This window comes from Melanostigma gelatinosum (genome assembly GCF_949748355.1).
Source record: "Melanostigma gelatinosum genome assembly, chromosome: 16".
Taxonomy (NCBI): Eukaryota; Metazoa; Chordata; class Actinopteri; order Perciformes; family Zoarcidae; genus Melanostigma; species Melanostigma gelatinosum.
Genome location: NC_136649.1, coordinates 19,780,622 through 19,802,924, shown reverse-complemented (window position 1 = coordinate 19,802,924; position 22,303 = coordinate 19,780,622). Strand labels below are relative to the sequence as shown.

The 22,303-nt window shown below is 44.3% G+C and overlaps 2 protein-coding genes across 3 annotated transcripts; one reads left to right on the top strand and one right to left on the bottom strand.

Moving 5' to 3' along the window:
* Positions 1-212: 212 nt before the first annotated feature.
* On the bottom strand, positions 213-3,250 carry LOC306790341 (putative deoxyribonuclease TATDN3). Of its 2 annotated transcripts, none has more exons than XM_079286535.1 (10): positions 3,169-3,250; positions 3,052-3,084; positions 2,903-2,976; positions 2,744-2,828; positions 1,901-1,963; positions 1,694-1,803; positions 1,228-1,283; positions 1,037-1,149; positions 653-733; positions 213-458 (listed from the first exon to the last, which is right to left on the bottom strand). In XM_079286535.1, exons 1-10 carry the CDS (start codon positions 3,220-3,222, stop codon positions 315-317), a joined length of 813 nt encoding a protein of 270 aa, XP_079142661.1. In that variant the 5' UTR covers positions 3,223-3,250; the 3' UTR covers positions 213-314. The 2 variants fall into 2 exon arrangements, with proteins under 2 accessions (XP_079142661.1, XP_079142662.1); XM_079286536.1 differs by having other exon boundaries at positions 653-730.
* Positions 3,251-13,203: 9,953 nt separating this feature from the next.
* fuca2 (alpha-L-fucosidase 2) lies at positions 13,204-17,782 on the top strand. Its single transcript, XM_079287310.1, has 7 exons — positions 13,204-13,515; positions 13,824-14,011; positions 14,187-14,526; positions 14,616-14,826; positions 15,527-15,717; positions 15,844-15,952; positions 17,072-17,782. Exons 1-7 carry the CDS (start codon positions 13,277-13,279, stop codon positions 17,207-17,209), a joined length of 1,416 nt encoding a protein of 471 aa, XP_079143436.1. The 5' UTR covers positions 13,204-13,276; the 3' UTR covers positions 17,210-17,782.
* Positions 17,783-22,303: the final 4,521 nt, after the last annotated feature.

The window sequence follows — 22,303 nt, the reverse complement described above, 5'->3', positions numbered from 1 at the left end:
GATGGGAAATATAAAAAATAACAGTGGCATATCATGATTATTCACTTTACAATGATATGAATGTTTAAATGACCACGGATGTCAGCTGTTGTTTTTGTAACATGTTTATGAAATATTGGCTGTTTCAGATGTATCACACACGACAAATATCCAACATGTGTGTTAGATTGTTACCTTATCTTTCTTTACTGGAGATAAATAAATAGGTTATAGTTCACATGAAGGTGTTTTAGCTTAAGACTCTGATTTACATACACTTCAGGACAATCAGACTACCACATTAAAATACTGATGAAATACATTTTAAGGCTTTGTCAGGGTCTGATGGCAGACTTTATCTTTGGGAAGAGTCGGAGAGCGTTCTGTGTCGTCACCTCCATCACCTCCTGCAGCGACACTCCTTTAATCTTGCTGATGTACTCGGCAGAGACACAGATGTTTTTTGGCTCGTTTCTCACCTGCATTCAGGACACAGAAGAAGAATGACGAGACATACGTGTGTGTGACTAAAACTTGTAGTTTAGTTGCAAATATGTATATCAAATACATATATACATACGTATACGTACGTAATACATACATAAAAGCTTTATATTGCAAATATCCTCCTGAAAACAGAACATGCAATGCAAATAAGTAAAAAACATTTTACCTGTTTTTCTGGCCCAAGAGCAGGTGAATCTGTTTCGAGACAGATGTTCTCCAACGGCAACTGTTTCACAAGTTTCTGCTTCTTGGTGGAAAACACACAAAATAACCATCATCAATCATTGACATTCAATGTGATAAAGTCAAACAAGCCAACATGTCAGTGCTGTCTGATGAGACTAAGTAGTTTAGCTGCTCATATATACAAACGACAGACATTCATTCATACAATTTGCAACAGTGTCTGTAAAATCAAATTTCACAATGAATTTGTTTATTTACACAGATAAATGTCAAATAGGAATATGTATGAGTCAGGAAACAGAATGCTTGTTTGAACAGGTTGTGATACAGAGTACATGTAACCAGACCAGGTGCTCTGTTGTACCTGATCACTGCGTATGATGGAGGGTGGGATAGAGAAGAAATATCCAGCCTTCACTCCCTCCATGGCGACAGATGGCTTCCCATCAAAAGCATGAAGCAGGGCTTTTTCGACACCTAGTGACATTTTAGAGGAACTGCAGTTAACTTCTAAACCACTCAAGTAAACACAAGAGTCTAAGCTTAAATGTTTACCTTGCTCCTTCAGGAGCTGGATGGTGGGTCTCCCAGCAGACCGTGAATGAACATTCCTAGAAATTAAATAAACATACAAATATGTTTGTTAGAGGACATATTATGTATTTTATGTTAATGCAGATACTTGTATTATTAACGGTCTTTTGATGAAAAACTTCTGCACAATTTATCAAATTCAGAGAACGCCACTAATAGTTGTTTGTTCATATGTATTAAATGATTTCTCAAAGTCAAGGATTGTGTGTGAGTGGATTTCTTAAATTCAAACAGTGTCAGGAAACACGGCACTGATTTGACGACGTTATGACATGAAGTACCTGACGAAGGCGTAATGATACTCGTAAATGTTTTTGCGGAGCATCTAATCAGTGTACGGGCGCCTTTTCACCTAATATAATGTCGGGACACACACTAACTTGTTAAGCTGAAATAAAAATTGTACATCTTCTACAGTAAGACTCACAGAGGGAGATCCAGTTCCTTGGCTATCTGTGCCTGACGAATGAGAACCTGCCTCTGGCTGTCTTTGTCAGTCTCACCCCTGACGTATCTGGGTGTAAAATCCAAACCAACCTAAAGCAACAGATGGGGAAAAAACGGTTAACACAAAAGAAAGCCAGGACAGCAAACTGCTGTTCGATTAAGTCACATCAGAGATACTGATTATTACCTCCCCAATGGCCACAAGGTGGTCTTTGTATTTCTCTATTATGGGTAGCGCCGCATCTAGATCCTGCAGAGAGAAAAGGAAAAACATCCTTAATTCCTTCACTCCAACGTGACAACTACAGAAATTCACCCAAATTCCTAAAAAAACACATTTTCTCACTGACCCCTCATGGAATTGTCCAGGTTTTGAGTTATCGGTCACTGAGATTCCTGCCACCACCCCAACACTGTGGGTGTGATTGGACTTGTGTTTGCGCTGCGCATTGAAAATTACATTTTGAAAAAATATCAGCAGCAGCAACACGTCTTTCCAGGAACAATGTGGCTCTGGAGCGGTTTTCATTGGAGCTACTAACCGTAAGAAAGTGTTTTCTGCGGATCATCCAGAATAATGAGGACATTGATTCAGGAAGGAGGTGTTGCTGTATTTCAATGTTGTGAACAAAATTATATTCAAGCCACTGTTATTTATAAAGCAATAAAACGAATAGACCCTCTATTCAGATAAAGAACCCGTTCACATCTGACATGTGTTGCAGGTCTTTCCCCTCGTTTCCTATCATCTCTATACTGTTGTTCTTAAGTTAGGGTCAAAAAATAAAGTTTTAATAGAACATGCAAAAAGATAATGTACAGTATGTCAACTAAAGCTACATTAGTAGAATTACAAAATGGAGAAAGATTATGAAAATGTAGGTTCATCACGAGCACACACACGTATCCACAGTGTGGATCAGAGAGGATGGCGGTCAGGACCTTCGTTGTATCTGTACTATAGGTGAGTGAGGAAATATGTTTTGTTTGTAATAATTTGGGTGAGCTGACCCTTTAAACTCGAGCCCACCTGGAGAGAAGCCCCCCTCTGCTGCTCTGGGGAAACCGCTTGAACAGGATGGACTCCTAGACAGGGAAAAATGAAACCTGGAAACCTAGAAAAATAAAGTGAAAACGTCAGAAAACAAAGACACAAGTGAAATTAAAATCATGTCGCTCCAATAACTACCTTTGTGACAACTCAATAATCTTCTCAAATTCCCCAGCATGCTCGGCCACGGCTAACAGAGCCAACAACCCAGCCTGGAAACAATAAAAGCAAAAGTTAAAACCACAATAACTATTGTGGACAATGCTTCTCAGCGGACACGTGCTCACCTTTTTTGAATTCTCAACCACCTCCTCTATGTCCTGCCAACGAAAAGAGAAACAAACACATTAGAAGATATTTCAGATATAAAAATCCTCTCGTGTTCTTTTAAAGTGCGAGCATACCTTGTCAAAATCCCCCGCAGAGATATGACAGTGGCAGTCAACGTAGCCATGCATGGGTAACGTATTTGTTCAAAACATTAACCTACTTCCGCAAAGTAGACACATATGACCGCATATGAGACACACCCGTTGCTATCAAACACAAACATAAAACATTAGAATAGATCGATACGTGATTTGTGCATATTTCAGAGGGGTTGGTTTTAATGGTTTTAATGGTTTTAATTTGGTATGTGTGAGGGACAGCTGGGGGTTAATACTTTAGTTTACTGGGAGACTAAACAAAGTTAGGAGCGAAAACAGAACAAGGCCACAAGAGGCTCAAGGTTGGAGATAAGCAACCAGCTGGACACAGAGAGTTGCTAGGGGCAACAGGAACATTTTGACAGGAGGCTTGGCTCCATCTAGTGGACATTTGAGAATACTACTTCCAAAATTCTATATTTCAAATCACAGTGCACAGTGAACAGTGCAGAGAAGTTTGACATGGCAGGGAGAGTGAGCAATTATCTGTGGAGTTTGGAGAATGAGGTCCAGAATCAGAGCAGAATGAATGGAAGAAAGACGCATTGGCCGGTGGAGAAAGAGGCATTTAAGAGGATGATAAAGAGATGGAAAGATAAAGACATTTGGGACGGAGAACGTGGGAGTCCCCCAACGGGAGAAGAGCTGCAACAGATAAACAAAGAAGTACTGAAACACTACGAAGAGAAGAAGAAGGCATGGGAGAACAGAAATCCTAAAAGTTTTAACATGGGGAAAAGGAGGGCGTCGACTCAAGTAGATGAAGAGAGAGGAGTTTGGCCCTACATCAAGAGGTGCTTTAACTATGACACAAAGAGGATGGACGGGAAGCCGATGCCCATGGGAGAACAGAAGGACGAGATGAAGCTGGCAGCTGGAGCAGTAGGCTTACCACTAGGGGCCGCCAGAGATGTCAGCGGCATATTTCCGTCCTTAAACCCCTCAGCCCCTCCCCCACACGACAACGATGCTCCTAACAGCCAAAATAAGCAGGAGCATGAACAAAGCAATCTGTATCCTGACCTGCCACCTCCACCTCCCGAGAGGGTGTCCTCCAACCCCTTCATACAGGCCCCACAGAGGGAGGTGACAAAAGGAGAACTGAAAGGATTCTTCACAGTGGAGGGAGGAAGTCTGGAAATACTGACTTCCCCCCAAGAGAAGGATAGAAGAAGAAAAGCAAAGGAAGTTGAAAGAACAGTGAAGGTGCTGGAAGAACGCCTCCGTGAGCTTCAAACACCAAGCACACCTAGACGAAAGAGCGGAGCACGTTATGACGCTCCTGATGAGGAACTGACACCAGCAGAATCAGCAGATATAGAGCGCCTCGTCAACGACATCAAGCGCATGCAGGTAATACAAGAAAGAAGAGAGTCACGTCTGTTGATTGACTTGATCCATCCAACAGCGCCGCTCCCAGCAGAGATGGCAGATCTCACCATAGAGGGGGAGGGTGAGCAGGCAGCTGGCGGGGTTGACTCGGTTTTTCACGACCCAAGTGAAGATGAAGCAAGAGATAAGAGAGAAGAAGAGGAGGAGGAAGGAGCGTACCAGCTACGGACACCAGTGAAGACAATAAAGAAACTGAAAATCAACGGAGACTTCACAGGCACGGCCGAGGAGGCGGGACAAACACGAAGTGGGAAACCATTCCGCAGCCACATGATGCCCCTCAGGCCGGCTCCAACAGCAGGCGCGCCTCGTCGAATGGCATTCACCCCCTTCTCCTTCATGGATATGACGACACTGCTGGCCGCACTGCCGTCGCTAACTTCAGGAGCAGAGCCATGGATCAGTGAGTTGGGAACATTCACGTCAACACACAGCCTAGCACTGGGTGACTACAGAGGCCTGTTAGCCCGAGCTACTGACCAGCACACGCTGGACAAAATTGAAATTGCAGCTGGAACGGACCAGCTGCCAGACTCCACACCAATAGGCAGTATCAGGGAGGAACTACATCGGTCCCTAAGGAGAGAGTACCCTACTCCAACAGACCACAGCCAAATGTCCACCTTCACGGCCAAGCCTGGGGAGGCTGCTGCCGATCTTCTAGCTCGTGCGGAGCAAGTGTGGAGAACAATCTTCAGAGAGTCCCCAGATACATCGCCAACATCATTAGCACTCTGGAGGAGCATGGTGACCAAAGGCTTGCCCGAAAAAGTAAGAGACGCAATTGGAAACACAGTGGGTATTGCCTCCTTCACTCAACCTGCATGGAGAGAACATGTACTGCATCACTATGATAAACACAGGGCCGCGGTGGAAGGAACGGAGGTGGAGCTCAAAGCACTGCAAGTGGCACTAATGAAGAGACAGCTAGCAGAGCTTGAAGGGGCTCAAAAGAGTGCGAAGAATAAAAAGAAACAGATGACCCAACAGGAAGCACAAGCAGAACAAGTGCTCCCGGTGATGATGATGCAACAACCATCATTGGAGCAGAACCAACAAAGAGGGGGCGCCCAATGGGAGGGCCAAGGAGCTTTCTACTGCTACAACTGTGGAAAGCCAGGTCACTACTCACGTGACTGCCGCTCGCGTGGCCCACCACGAGGAAGAAGAGGAGGAGGACCCAGAGGAAGAGGAAGTGGCCAGAGAGGGAGAGGCAATCAGGGTCCGAGAAATCAAAATCAAGCTGGACAGCCATACCAGCCACCACTAGGAGGCACTGAGCTATGGGCGCCAACTGACCCTCGCTCTGGAGAACATGTCAACCAAGCACCACAAACACAGTGGGGGTACTACAATCAGGGCCCCTACTAGGACACCCCACAACCACCTGGCACCAACACTATGGAATTTGAACTAGCAAGTGAACCAACTCTCACTTGCACAATAAATGGACAGGAACACACATTGTTGGTGGATACAGGGGCAACATATTCCAGCCTCAGGTCTCCGCAAGTCCTGTCATCGGAATATGTGTCAGTGGTTGGGGTCTCAGGCACGCCAGAACGCCAGTGGTGCACTAAACCTCTAAATGTGCAGATAGGAAATCAACAGTGGACACACAGTTTCCTATCCGCTCCAAGCTGCCCAGTAAACCTTCTGGGCAGAGATCTGATGTCAAAATTGGGCCTAACAATATGGTTAAACAACGACGGAGTCCAGGTCTCACTGGACCCTCCCCCCACAAGCACACTATCAATGCCGGTGCGAATACTAACAATGCCACGAGCATCCATTAATGTGGAATCATTGGATGAAGAAGTATACTGGCTGAGATGTCTAGTTACAGGACCAAGCACACCTACAATTCAGTACTGGTTCAACATACACAGAGAGCGAATTCAAAGACTGCATCCATATAAAGCTCCTCTGCCAGAGGTGCACTGCACTATGAATGTCACGGAAGATCCAGACTGCCCATATGCTGAGGATTGGGACAACCATATGGCACACCTAACTCCATCAATCATATGTCAAGATGTGTATTGTGGAAAAGAAGGAGTGGCTGCGGCAGTGATATTGGATGATTTTCAGACCAAGTGGTATGGTCTCGGCAAAGAATCGGCTCCACATGTCACCCTAGCGGTTGGATTTGGACAAGAGGCCAGAGGACTCGGTCCTATGGTAAAAAGAGCCCAAACATTATCATGGGTGCACACAGATACAGCAGGACTGCTGAAAGCAACAGAAGAAGATATGTGGCGATGGGTCATCACTACCAAAGAACACACACTGCCTGAGCATGTACCACTGCCACGACATCATGGTAGACCATGCACTGACCATCCAGCCACTGAAGCTCTACTAGAAGGCGTACCTAAGAAGCTATGGACGACAGGCCCTTATGATGTAGGAAAATTGGCAACAGTCAAACCTGTGAAGGTGGCGCTGCTGGATCCATTGGCACCTCCTATCTGGCACCCACAGTACAAACTAAAGCCAGAACAAATCGCAGGCATCGCTCCGACCATAGCCGGACTGCTATGCGCTGGAGTGTTAGTGAAAACTCAGTCACCATACAACACAGCAATATTGCCAGTACAGAAAGCCGGAACCAACGCAGGATGGCGGATGGTACAAGATTTTCGACCAATCAATGCGGCCACGATACCTGCCGCATATCCGGTACCAGACCCACACATTTCCTTGACAAACCTCAGCCCACAGCACTCGTATTTCACAGTAATTGACCTTGCTAACGCCTTCTTCAGCATCCCACTGGACAAAGACTCACAGTCACTGTTTGCATTCACATTCAAAGACCAGCAGTACACCTATTCTCGCCTACCACAAGGCTATCGGTGTTCTCCAGGGTTGTTTAACCATCATCTCAGACTACACTTGTCTGACATAGATGTGCCGGAAGGTGTCGTCCTCATACAATATGTGGATGACCTCCTGATTGCTGCCCCATCAGCAGCCACGTGCCTGGAGACGACTGAGACTCTGCTGCAACTATTAGCCTCAAAAGGCTACAAAGTCAAGAAAACCAAGGTCCAAACATGTAGAAGACAAGTCACTTTCCTAGGTCGCACTCTCTCATCAAGCGGCCTAGCAGTAAGCCCAGCCCACAGAGAAAGCATTCTCCATCATGACAGACCTAGCACCGTGGGACATATGCTGGCATTCCTGGGTCTAACAGGCTACTCTCGCAGTCACATTCCTGACTACGCGGACCTCACCACCTGCCTCAGAAGCCTGCTTAAGGAACCAGGAACTAGAAACACCTCAGCCCCATTAATATGGACAGCGGAAGCAGAAGAAGCGTTCACCACTCTCAAGCAGACTCTATCACATGCATCGGCACTTCAAGCTCCAGACTATTCACTCCCTTTCCACCTAGATGTTTCTGAACAAAAAGGAGGGATGGTAAATGCAGTGTTGTATCAGAAAAGAGGGGGAGAAAGGAAGGTACTCATGTATCACTCATCAAAGCTGGATCCCGTGGAAGTGGGCCAATCCACATGTACAAGACACATGGCGGCAATTGCAAAGGCGATTGAGAAAACATCCCACATTGTCATGTGCCACCCTCTGAAAATCCACACACATCATGGTGTGGCTGCATTCCTCCTAAGCAAAGAATTCACGTTCGGAGCTGCAAGAAAATCGAAAATTCAAAAAGAATGCACAAGATCACACATTGCCTATGAAACAGGAGGAATCAATATGGCATCATCACTACAACAGGGAGATCAACCACACAGCTGCGAAGCAAGGGCAATCATTGAAAACAAACTGAGGCCAGACCTAGGAAACACACCGATCCTAGGAGCAGAAATGTGGTTATACACGGACGGATGTTGCTACAAAGGAGAAGAAGGAAACATAGCATCCTATGCTGTGGTGAGACAATGCGAAGAGCTAAAGCACTCGGTGGTAGCATCAGGGATCCTACCTCAACCAGCATCAGCGCAACTGGCAGAAGTCGAAGCGCTCATACAAGCTCTGAAAATAGCAGAAGGAAAATCAGTAAACATCTTCACAGATTCTGCTTACGCACATGGAGCAGCTCACGTTGATGGGCCCATGTGGCGAAGAAGAGGATTCATGACATCAATGGACGCACCCATCAAACACAAAAAGGAAATCATGGCACTAGTGGAAGCTATGAGCCTACCAAAGAGGGTGGCAATCATGAAGTGCAAAGGACATGATGGTAAAACAAAGACCAGAATAAGTGTGGGAAATAACATGGCAGATGAAGCTGCTAAGGAAGTGGGAGGATACAGACCAAAACAGATGGTTTTGAAGGCAGCCGTGCAAGAGCCAGCACTCACTGAGAAAACACTGATTGACATACAGAAGAAGGCTGGACCATACGAATGGTCCGAGTGGCAAAGAAGAGGAGCAACAAGAGGAGAAAATGGACTTTGGCGATCCCATGATGGCAGAGTGGTAGCACCGGCAGAATTGTGTGTCGCACTGATATCAGAGGCACATGGACCAACGCATGAGGGGAAGAAAAGAACACTGCAAAGAATGCAAGCATTGTGGTGGCATCCACACATGGAGAGTATGGTGTCTCTCTTCTGCGACGAATGCACCACCTGTGGGGATCACAATGTGAAGAAGCCATACAAAGCACCTATGGGCTCTTATCCTGTACCATCAGCCTGCTTCCAGGACATCAGCATAGACTTCACGGACATGGGACTAGAGAACAGAGTGCAGGGAAAGAGGTACATCTTGGTAATGGTAGACAGATTTTCAAGATGGGTGGAAGCAATTCCCACCAAGAGAGAAGACGCGCAGACAGTCATAAAGTGGCTGCAAACAGAACTGATACCTCGCTATGGGGTTCCTAGATGCATAAGGTCCGATAATGGTTCACATTTCAGTAATAAGCATTTGCAGGAAGTGGAAGCCGGACTAGGAATCAGACATAGTTATGGATCAGTGTATCATCCACAGTCACAAGGACTGGTAGAGAGGGCAAATCAGACGCTGAAATCGAAAATAGCGAAAACATGTGCAGCATCAAAGCTGACATGGGTTGAAGCCTTACCATTAGCTCTAATGGCAATGAGGAGCGCACAAGGAAATGAGACGCATCTTTCACCACATGAGTTAATGACAGGGAGGCAAATGCCTGGTCCTCCAAGAGACGGTAGTCATATACCGGCCTTAGATGTGCAGCAAGTAGAAATGAAGGCATATATGACTGCGTTAATCACTCTCACGGAGGCTCTCTCCAAACAGGTCCAGCGGACCAGTGCGGCTGACCAGGAGGAGGTGAAAAATCTCATCCGAGTGGGTGACTGGGTCAGGGTCAAAGTTCATAAAAGAAAGTGGGCTGACCCCAGGTGGACAGGGCCGTACGAAGTGAAGGAGGTTACTTCACACTCGGTCCAAGTCATAGGTAAAGCAGGAGCCCCTTGGCACCACCTGACACACTGTGCCCCAGCACCTGAGCCATCCAGACCTTTAGCAGAGGTCCGAGGTGATCTGACGCAAAATGCAAGGTAATTGGTTTGGGAGGAGGGATCCCCCAACCACCGGGGGGGACATGGCCATAGATAGAAAAACCAAATGGATTGTAATGGGGTTGGGAGGGGGCATACTAGTTGCCTTACTGATCTGGGGAACCAAGTATCAGGGACACCCGTCTCATTCAATCGCCCCTCCATCCCCGATGACTCACAGCCGAGTAAGACGTGACACCCCAACATTAATCCATGCACCAGCATGTGGAGCCAAACTCATTCTGAATTACACAGCGGGTTCCACCAGGGCATTCACGTTTGATTTGTGCAATGTTATAGACTGCAAGGGCAACCCAAGGGATTGGCAGGGCTATAATGTTTATCTTTGTGGCACATACCCAGTAGTGAGGGGCTGCGAGTTCTCCGGCAAGGCCGGACCGGTTGAGGGCGGGTGGTGCAGTCATTGGGATCTTGTAACGAAGTACACCGGGAGATGGGTCCCCTATGGTATAGGGAACCCCACCACCCACCAGTACGAATGGTGGAGCAAAATTAGCCTACAGAGAGATTTTAGCGCCGCAAATAACCCTCTCACCCTCTCGATAAACAAGATCACAGCAGGTCTTTTCGGTAGCACCAGGGCATGGATCATCTTAGGCGTCGACATCGCATACAAAGATCCCATCGCCGGTATCCAGATCAACATATTCCCCCAGGGAAAGAACGAACACACCCAGCCCAAGCCTATCCTAGCAGCTGACGACACTCCAGTAGTGTTTTCTCAAGATTATGCCGAAATGACTCCCCTACAGGTCTTGCGAATGACCACAGGCTATGGCAATGATAATATTTGGTTAAAGTGGATCACCGATAATGCTAAAAGACTAAAAATGACAGGGTGCGTGGCCTGTGCCTCCGCCCGACCTGCCATGTTCACCGAACCGGCCCCTCTCTATCCGAGAACTGATCCTCAGGGCTATGCCTGTATGATAGGTCTCACACGACAAGCTACGCCCACCGATTGTACCACACTGGCCGCGATATTTCCACCTATCGTGAATGAAACAAAATTGGGCCAATTTTCCGCCATGAGAGGTCAGGCTAACAGGTACATGTGTTTTAATTTCGCAGCAGTCAGACCACAGCTGAATGTGGGCAAAATTTCCCCTGATTGGTGCAGTGAGACCCGCGATGGCTCAGACATTGGGCCCTGGGCCAGAGCAGGTCTATTCTATTACTGTGGAAGTCTGCGTTTAGTGCCTAGAATAGAAGCGACCAAAACCATTGGGACTTGTGCAATGGTCAGACTCGGAATGCCCCTCACCCTAATAGGCCGCAGATTAACACAACCCAGCGATCGAGCCACTTCTCTCACCAAACGCAGAAGGCGACACATCATCAAAAGAGGGGTTACCTTAAGTACCTTCTCGCTCACCGAAGGCCCCACCTATATAGACTCTATAGGCATCCCAAGAGGCGTTCCTAACGAATACAAACTAGCAGATCAAGTCGCAGCAGGTTTTGAAAACATCCCCATAATCGCAGCCTTCTTTCCGATCACGCCCAACAAAAACGTGGACCGCATAAACTATGTTCATTACAATGTCTTGCGTCTTGCTAACCTTACTAGGGACGCAATTGAAGGGATGGCCGAACAACTCGGGCCGACCTCTCTTATAACTATGCAAAATAGAATGGCTTTAGACATGTTGTTAGCTGAAAAAGGGGGTGTTTGCTCAATGTTTGGAGACCTGTGTTGCACTATCATCCCCAACAACACTGCGCCGGACGGTTCAGTCACCAAAGCACTGAATAGTCTGAAGGCACTGTCAAAAGAAATGCAGGAGGCATCAGGGATAGACAATCCATTTGGAAAGTGGATGGAAACCATGTTTGGAAAATGGAAAGACCTGATCTTGTCAATAGCAGTGTCAGCGGGAATGTTCATTGCAATACTGGTATCATGTGGATGTTGTATAATACCCTGTATTCGTTCTTTGGTTAGCCGTCTCATCACCACTGCCCTCTCCAAGGAACCACCACCACCCCCTCCCTATAGGGCCTACCCCGCATGGGACTAGCAGATCAGCCTGGTAGGGTCAGATGAGGCAGAGCCAGACACATGCGTGTAACAGGACAGAAAGGTAAAGAAAGTGACGTCCTTCAGACGTCAAGAGAGGGATTTGTTGAGAAAATATTCCTTTTAAGGTGTAATAGGTTACACCTTCTACTGTTTGCAATTAGTAGGGATAGAGTAGCTTTAATTAGCAACTAGTTTATATGCAGCTTAATTAAACACTAGCTTATTTGCAGTTCTAATAACCAGTAGCTTATAGCAGCTTAAATAGTCTTAGCTTTAATAGTGACTCAGGCAGTACTCATATGAGACAGTAGGGCGAGAGAGCAGCAGTGGAAGATTACTGGCAGATCACTGGCTTAACTGCGTCACAAGAGCAGGGCCGGCAGCGTAGAGTAGGCCCAGCAGCCTCGGGCTGTATTAAACCAGTCACCCCCCCGCAGTCGACAACATTTCACACACACTGACGGAAGAAGATGCCTTCTGGGAGGGGCCAAGGTGAATGGACATTCACGGCCTCCAAGCGTAATACACGGCTTAAACGTGATACGTTTGCATCTTTGACTTTGACTAATGTATCAAGGGGGCGGACCCCATATATTAAGGGTCACGCTGATGTGTTCAAGCGTGTCTTATGGTGGACCTCTGCGAGGAAAATCATTAGAGCCCATGCATGTTTAATTGTGTTGGCTGAATAACTTTGTTGATAACGAATCTATTGCTTTGATATAATAAATCTGGATATTGATATAACTAAACGTCTCTGAGAGCTTTCGTCGTATTCTTAAATCTGCCCTGGGTGTGGAAGATAGCTTTATTTTTCACAACAGGTAACGTATTTGTTCAAAACATTAACCTACTTCCGCAAAGTGAGGCGGAACGCGCATGCGTGCAGCTCGAATGAGCGCGCGATGTATAACGCAGTGCTGCCCGGGGAAGAGGCGCTCCATTCCGTCTGATTGGTTGAACGGGTGAACCTCCTCGGTGCACCGACGATGGTGACCAAATCAAGCATCCCCACTGTCATCAAGAAGTATTACACATTACCATCCCCTGATGTTCAGAGGTTGTTCCTGTTTTGCACTTTAGATTTATCATGTGATCTTTTTAAACATTACCGTTGAGCTTGTTCATGCACACACACGGTTCTCGAGATTGTTGTGATTTTTTTTTACCTGAAATGGGAAGTTTAACAGTTTCTTTCCTGTTGTCAATGCTGTTTATCAGCACCGGCGGAACAACAAAATACGAACCGAACTGGGAGTCTATCGACTCCAGACCGCTGCCAGAGTGGTACGATCAGGCCAAGTTTGGCATCTTCATACACTGGGGGGTCTTCTCTGTCCCGAGCTTCGGCAGCGAGTGGTTCTGGTGAGTTTTGTTGGGTTTCTTGCATTTATTCATGTTATGGTTTCAATTTTACAGACAGGGGAAGTTTAGGGAACTGCTGCTGATATCCAGGTAATGATTATTAACTTGGCTCTCGATATGTAAATGTTTTATAATTGTGAATTTGGCTGCAGAACTTTTTTAAACAAAATTCCCGGATGTTGAGGGCTGATGATCCCGACTACTGCAGTGAATAATATCACAGAGGGCCTCCTCATGAAATGCATTACATGGAAGAAAACAAATGTGGCTCTTCCTTCAGTCTGTTTTGTGTCTGTTTCCTGTTCCAGGAAATACTGGCAGGGTCAAAAAGCAAAGCCGTATGTTGACTTCATGAAGAAGAATTATCCTCCAGACTTCAAGTATCAAGACTTTGCGCCGCTGTTCACCGCTGAGTTCTTTGATGCCAAAGAGTGGACGGACATCTTTGCCTCATCGGGGGCCAAGTACATTGTCCTGACAACAAAACACCATGAAGGTACAAGACATGATCGACATCCTGCCTTTGTTTTTTCTAGTTTAAGTTATTTTCATGGTCAGATCATTTCAGAGCACTAAAACGAGGAGCTAATTCCACATATTTTGAGTGTTAGTGCCATGCTGCATCCTTTCTGCAGTTCAGGAGATGTATTGTTTTGTCTTTATATTTTCAGGTTTCACACTCTGGGGCTCAAAAAACTCCTGGAACTGGAACGCAGTGGATGTTGGACCGAAAAGAGATCTGGTGGAGGAGGTGGCGAGTGCCCTCCGTGCTAACAGCGACCTGCATTTAGGGCTGTATCACTCTCTCTTTGAGTGGTTTAATCCGCTCTTTGAACAGGACGCTGCCAATGTCTTCACGACAAACTACTTTCCAACCACTAAAACTTTGCCTGAGCTTTATGAGCTCATTGTCAAGTACAAACCGGAGGTGCTGTGGTCTGATGGGGACGGAGATGCGCCTGACAAGTACTGGAACAGCACAGGGTTCTTAGCCTGGCTCTATAATGACAGGTAGTTATGAATTCGTACAGTGAGTGTATGTTTTATTGGATTTATCCTTTTACACAGCCAGCGGGATATTAACTTGTATGTCTTCACAGTCCCGTACGAGACACGGTGGTGACGAATGATCGCTGGGGCTATGGCTCCATCTGCAAACACGGCGGATATTACACCTGTACTGATCGCTACCAGCCAGGACACCTGCTCAAACACAAGTGGGAAAACTGCATGACCATCGACACAAAGTCCTGGGGTTACAGACGCAACGCTCCCCTCAGCGATTACCTCACCACCCAGCAGCTGGTAGCGGTGAGAGTTGAATGCAGTTTTATTACGTAAAGATTGATTAAACGTATTGAGGATTTAGCTTAAAGGGCCAGCGTGTAACATTTTGGGGATTCTATGAGTAGAAATGGAATATAATATTTATATTTCTACACTGGCTCTAGAGAGAACCTTTCATTTATTTTTTTTTGTTACCTGAAGGCCACCGTAGTTCTCTGATACACTTGTGAACTTGTGGTAATATGAGCCGTAGAGTGCAAAACCGTGGTACCGCCAGCCGCCATCAGACTTCTGTTGCTGCTGAAGAAGTGTTAAGTATTACAGTACGGTGTTACCACGTTAATCTTGGAAAGGTTGGAGTGAGCGGAAAGATATTCAGTTGGTTGCAATCTGTAACCTCCCCACTAGATGCCACCAAATCCTACACACTCTCCCTTTAAAACTATGAGTATATTGATTTTGTTGTTGTTGTTGTTTTTTTGACAATTTTGCTTATTATGATCAATGACATGACGGACGATGTCCAAAACCCAAAGATATTCAGTTTACTATATTAGACAACAAAGAAAATGAGCAGATATTTACATTTCAGAAGCTGTAACCTAAATTATTTTAATTCAAAATTGACTATGGAATTAGGATTTAGTCCCGTTTGCTCTGAGGGATCAGCGTCCTCTAGTTTTTAAAGAAGCTTTGTGCAATAAAATCCAACCTGGTGTTTCAGTCATTGGTGGAGACGGTGTCCTGTGGGGGAAACCTGCTGATGAACATCGGGCCGACACACGACGGAAGGATCGTTCCCATCTTTGAGGAGCGTCTGAGGCAGATGGGTCAGTGGCTGAAGGTGAACGGGGAGTCTATCTACAACACAACAGCATGGCGGGTTCAGAAGGACGCCGTCACTCCGACCGTCTGGTGGGTTTCTCTGGAATAGATAACTAGTTTTTCCCTAAAGTGAAACAAGATCAAATACTGTTGATGTTTTCTAAGCTCATACAGAGGCCTGACTTATTGTGAATAATGATATGTATGTAATTACAGGTACACTTTCAGACCACAGCAGAAGAGCATCTTTGCGCTTTTGCTGGAGTGGCCCAACAATGGATCAGTGATTCTGAATGAACCTGCGGTTACTCAAGGACAGACTCAGGTAAGACGAGAGCTTTGGTCGAGTAATTGTTGTTATAATATCACGACTGCTGAGTAACAAATTGCAGCACGGAAATGCCAAAGATATGTTTGAGGTCATCTCTCCATTACATACATTGTTTACCAATACGTTTATATTTTGGCTGCAAGATTTCCCGGTTCAGTGTGTTACTTGGTTCATTCTTTAAAAAGCCATATTTTAGGGATCCTTATTAAAAATTATTTGTTCATGTTCTGTGTTGTTTTTTTAGTGTCAGCTCTGATTAGGCTTTGATTTAAATGGTATTTGAAGGCAGCCACTTATGTTTTTAAACTGAAGTCACCAATAGCATACTTCTTGTTGCTGATAATCAATAATATCCGTTCGATGTGACTATTTTAATGCCTTATATTACGTATGTTTAGGACAGTAGAGCTCTCCAGCCTGACTCACAATAACGACATTCTCTATGCAGCGTTAGCAGCCGCTTAATGCTGTAACTATAACTCACTGTTCAGTGGTACAGAGGCTCCGGGTATGCATGTCACCGGTTTACATAAAGAATTATAGTAGCACATTAGGCTACAAATAATTGTTATTTTCATTGCTAATTTATCTAACAATTATTTTCTCAATTAATTGATTCATAAATAAGTAATGGAACAGTTTTTAGAGTCAGTGTAAAAACCTAAATAGTTTAGTTTTCTATGAAATAAAATAGAGAAATAGCAGCACATCCTCACATTGGAGAAGCTGGAACCAAAGAACAACTGCTTAAAAAGTATTCAACGTTTAAACAATTTTATGAAATAGTTAAGAATTGACTAATCAGATAATTTACTAATAGTTCCAGATCTAATAGCATAAATTGATGACACAAATAAATAAAATCGGCAAAGAAACAAACTAATGTAGAGCTGGTTTTTCAGACGGTTTAGTAGCTGTGGTCAGAGAAGAACCTCCATCATGTTGACGGAGCCAGTATTTAATTAAAGGCTCAATATAGCGGTCTAACGCTGCTGGAATGTCCAATAACCGCACTGCATCCTGGGAAATGAGGTTGACTCGTTCACAGAGCAGCTCTCTCTATTTCTCTCGTTCTGTCAACGTTGTTCATGTGTTGCCTTTGTTCACAAAAAGGTGGTGCTTGTCGGCCATGGGCCTCTGCAGTGGGAGCCTGTTAAGCCCAGTGGGCTGCGGGTTCTCCTCCCCCAGCTGTCCATCAACCAGATGCCTTGCCAGTGGGCCTGGACACTGAAGCTGACAGGTGCCACTTAAAGGGAAACCAGATCAGCTCTAGAGGAACTGACAGAGCTGCAGGCCGAGAGAAGGACCCGGCGTTGTACTGTATATGTTTAAACACTGAACACTGTACATCAAATGTACTGTTAACTTTTAACATCAACACATGATCACTGGTTTTGATCTTTAACTTCTATGATAAAAATATTTTTGTTCTAGCTCCAATGGTGGAATGTAATGAAATAAATTTACTCAAGTACTGTACTTAAGTATAATTTTGAGGTACTTTGTCAGTATTTCAATTTTATGCCACTACATGCTTCTACTCTACTACATTATGGAAGCCAATATTGTACTTTGTACTTCAAATGATTAATTATTCAACATTACTTACTTTGCAGATTCCGCTTGTTGATTACAAACTTTTACATCAGTGATTTTAGGTTGACCAATAGTATATGCAACATTCAGCAATTGTTCTGCACTTTGGGATTATTTTTAAGCCTGAATATTTGTATGTGATTGTGATGCAGTCTGCTGCATTGTTCAGTGCTGTGGTGAATGTTTTACATGTGAGGAAATGTTTTAATAAAATAAATGAAGTCTTCAAGCACCTAATCTAATATTTGCATGTGTATGTTTATATGTTTTAATACATATTTTGATTGTATCAGCTTGACCGTCTCGCTCCTGGAATACCACAACGTATGGCGTCCCGTTAGCGCCCCCTTGCTGCCCACATCTGTAATAACACCCCGGCCTTGCGTGACATTTTTGAGAACGCTGACGGCGCAAAACTGATCTCTTCTCCCCTGCTGTGCACGGACGACCCAGGAAAACAGGACTCCCTGTCATGCATCAGAACAAAGGTCTGTGGAACGAAGTGATCTGCGCGCTGCACAGTGACTGGTCCTCTGCGCGCTGCACAGTGACTGGTGAGCCTCTGCGCGCTGCACAGTGACTGGTGAGCCTCTGCGCGCTGCACAGTGACTGGTGAGCCTCTGCGCGCTGCACAGTGACTGGTGAGCCTCTGCTCCCATACTGGGTTTTAAAGCCGTAATTATGCAGCTCCTGCCGCCGCCGATCCGCGATACAAAGAGGTGTATTTAGTCACCTAAGATGGTGCGTCCGGTGCAGGCAGGTCTCACTGTTGTGTCTGCTCTCTGTTGCACGCCTTTGAGGTGGGAGGTCCCTGTTCTGCAAATGTTCCATGACGTGCAGATGGGGGGTTTGTAAGGGGTTCTCACGTCCGTGCATTTCCCCCCCTTCGGGAGGCTTTCCCCCAGCCTGGGACCCCGCATGACAGCTGATCCCCGAAACAACAACAACAACAACAACAACAGAAAGACGTGAGGATGCAAATCATGTGAGGACAAATGTACAGTGGACCGTGTGCATGCAGTAGAGCTGCCGCATTTTAGTGAAAGTTGGCGAGTTCCACTCATCTTTAAGCTCACAAATGTATCTCATGTTCATGTTTATAGAATGAGGAGGAGACAACTTAAGCTTTAAGCTGAATTATCATTGACATGTGAAGGTTAATACAATGTGTGGACTTTAAGTTGAATTGTATCGTGAGGATTTGATCACATCATGACATAGTTTTGTGATATGTTGTTCCCCAAATTAAAGCATTTGGGGAAATAAAAAATACACAAAGAAAAAGGAACAAGATTAATATTTGTTTACTAATTTAGAGCTGCAGAAAATTATTATTTTTACTTAAATATTAATCTGTTGACTATTTTCTAGATTAATTTATTATTTTTTTCACCATTAAAAGTTGTTCAAACTGTGTCACACACTCAAATATCTTTAGTTTAATGTCACAGAAGACTAATCTATTAATTTGCATGTTATTTAAACTATTAATTGTTTGGATTAATCGTCTATGGAAAGAATTCAGCATTGGTCCAAACCCCAGAATACTGAGTTCACTGTTCTAGAAGGCTAAAAATAAAACCGCAAATATTCCCATTTGAGACCTGGAATGAGTTTTTGGCTTTTTTTGCTTAAAAATGGATTAATCAACTATCAATATAGTTTCTGATGGTAATAGTTACTATATTTACTGACTAATCCTTTCAGCTATAGTATAATAGGCTACATATAGGAGTTAAACAGAGTGCACAGTGACATCCAATTTTGCAAGTATTTGTCATGTTGTGATGAATGCATAGGACCTAAATTAAGGCATTTTATATTAAAAGAGAGAAGATTTGCCTTTACTTTATATTTGATTTGACTCTAATTAAAACTGAAAGTATCTATTTTAATACCCATCAGCACAAGAATTTATAACCTGTATGATCACATACTGACGCACTGTGTGCTCGAAGCCCGTGTGCTCATTTCTTTTCTGCAGTCTTGGTGCTGTAATGTGTGGTGGTAATTATATATGTAGACAGGAACCGAGAAAAGTGCTACATACATTGGCATGGTTGCCATGGAAACACACAATCATGTCAAGATTTTATTTTTTCCCCAGGTACTGCTGTGATAATGGCACAAAGTACGCCTGGTTTGAGAGAGCTGGCGGATGAATTAAACGGTGGTCGACTGATCAAAAGTGACGGGGTGGTTTTTTTTGTAATGAATTAATGAGGCTTCAAGTGAGATTTGTAGACCTGCAGGATTCAGGGTTTGTCTAATAGTTATGTGGTGTTTGTATCAGCTCTTTGTTCAACCTGCAGTGTTCAGTGTCCCCTGTAAATGATATCGAGGTCAGCCACATGACAGCCACTACAGCCAGCAGAGGAAAACCTCATTCCTTCCATTCATAAACACCCTCTCTCTCTGTGTGTGTGTGTGTGTGTGTTGTCCCCTCTGTCTCACCCCTCCTCCCATCGGTATCACCACTAATATCATAAGAGGCCTGCCAGTAGTCGGGTGCCTGTGTGGCATTCAATCACACGCAAATTTGTAGCAGATTTGAGGCGGTCAGCAGAGCCGCGGTGGAGCTTTAGATGGTGGAAATGCCAAAGCAGTGTGGAACATCCTGGGGGACAGACCATTATATTTATAGAGATGGGCGACTTGACCTTCACTGCACATTGAGTATCAGCCATTTTAGTGCCACTCCTCTAGATACCGAATACAGCATCATGGATCCCAGCTGCAGTGCAGTTAGTTAGCTTCAACTTCATCTTCGGCTTGTTAGAGGCTAATAATAGCTTTCTGCAATTCCATACTGTGGACGGACTCCGTCAACAGACAGTCTCTGCATTCACTGCTTTTTTGGCACACAGAGTATCTCAAGTTAGATGCACTGTGAAATTACCGTTTTCACTTTGCAGTAAAATAAAGGCTTTCCATTTGGGCAGGATTTCGAACTGAGAGGTGAAGTTGAACTATAAGTCGTTACGTGAGTTGAAAGCCTTTGTTCTGCTGTGAAAGCTCCGTGTTAAGAGAAAGACCTCTGATAAATATGGCTTAGCTGTAGCTCAAAGCCAAGGACTCCTATTCATAGAAGCACCCAGTTGTTCTCACCCACTGGCACAGAGTGAAACTGAGGAGGATGGTGAAAGCGGGTGAAGTATTTATAGTCGTGTAAATTATAAAGTTTACCACAAATGACTGAGGAGGAGCGATCATAAATCCATTCAAATCAGGGGAACGACTCGGTTTGTTGTATTCAGTTATCAGCAGTTTTCTGAACAAATGATTATAGAAATAGATTTTGGCAAGTGTCTAACCGTCACATGAAATCAAAACAAATTCAGTGGCGTGTCATGTGTTCTACCTGTGGCTGCAGGTGGGGCTCAGGCAGTCTGTAGTCCTTTAATCTAACATCAAGTTTCGTATTTAAAAATGACCTGTAGAATATCTGCAGCAGTCAAATAAACACATGTAGTGGAGTAAACACGACAATATTTCCCTCTGAAAATGTCGTGGAGATAAAGTACAAAGAAATGCAAATGTAGTACACAAGCAAATTCCCTCAAAATTGCACCAAAGTAGTATTTCAGTAAATGTAGTAGCGGTGGTGTAAGAAGTACTCACATCCTTGACTTTAGTAAAAGTACTAATCCTAATACACATTGTTGTATAACTGCATTACTGAGCTAGTTTACAGACTTTAATGACGCCTGCTTCTTACTTTAAAATAGTTAAACCAACTTGACTCCAAACATTACAATGTCTTTAATATACAAAGTAATTTAGCTCATTCGACAGTTTGCACCGTGTATAAAATATCTGAAAAGTAACGGGAACTTTAGCTGTCAAATTCCTCTCTCTGCAATGTAGTGGAGTACACGTACAAAGTACCACAACATGTAAAAACTCAAAGAAAGTAAAAAATACCTTGTAAAAATAACTTGTTGATCCGGAAGTATCAGAGACTTTTTACTGTAATAAAAGAAACAACATATGTAGACGTAAGAAACTATAAAATAAAACAAAATAAACAACCTCGTTGAAATGTTAATGATGTAATTAGTCTCATCAATAATATGCATTTAATTGTGGAGTGTGTTCACTTGCAAACAAAATATGACCGAACAATACAGAAAAAATAACAACAGTTATTTGAGCTTTGCGCTTATAAAAAGTAGTATCTTTACATTTGCATTGAATTTTGGGTAAAGTCACGTAAAGAGGAAGTATTTACTGAGCAGAAGTTAATATAGAGGCTGTAATGGCACCATGTCACACTGAACTCGTGCATCTAATTCACAGGATGAGGTTTGCAGCTGCACATAATCTGCAGTATTGTCCTAGCTTTTCCTTTTTTCCGCCGCGTTAATGACACCCTCATCACGACTCTCTCCATTCACAAAGCGAATCCTGTCGTGATGGGAGAGAACTGGCTCTGAACAGGCTGCGGGTGTCTCAGGATTCGGAGAACATGTCAAATTTTTGCAGCATCCTTACAGCCAGCCACACGCCGTCTTTTCATTGAGTTCCTCTCTATATACAACATGAATAGCATCACGCTGTAGGAAATGTACATTCAGAGTGGCTGCACCATGTGATTAGTATCTTTCAAAGCGCTCGTCACTTTTGCTCTTCTGCTCTGCATATATTCACATACTCTGTCCAACTGATTTAGATCATATTGTGTGTATTGAATGAGCCTGTGTCTTCATCCAGATCACACAAAAATAAAGGACTGAATCCGGGAATGAA

Bases quoted from the DNA above. Each gene is read 5' to 3' on its own strand.
- LOC306790341 (XM_079286535.1), bottom strand. From the start codon at position 3,222: ATGCATGGCTACGTTGACTGCCACTGTCATATCTCTGCGGGGGATTTT. The intron at 2,977-3,051 runs GTGAGCACGTGT...TATTGTTTCCAG, and splicing joins TGGTTGAGAATTCAAAAAAG to GCTGGGTTGTTGGCTCTGTT. The intron at 1,150-1,227 runs GTAAACATTTAA...AAATGTCACTAG, and splicing joins CCAGCTCCTGAAGGAGCAAG to GTGTCGAAAAAGCCCTGCTT.
- fuca2 (XM_079287310.1), top strand. From the start codon at position 13,277: ATGCACACACACGGTTCTCGAGATTGTTGTGATTTTTTTTTACCTGAA. The intron at 13,516-13,823 runs GTGAGTTTTGTT...TTCCTGTTCCAG, and splicing joins TTCGGCAGCGAGTGGTTCTG to GAAATACTGGCAGGGTCAAA. The intron at 15,718-15,843 runs GTGGGTTTCTCT...ATGTAATTACAG, and splicing joins GCCGTCACTCCGACCGTCTG to GTACACTTTCAGACCACAGC.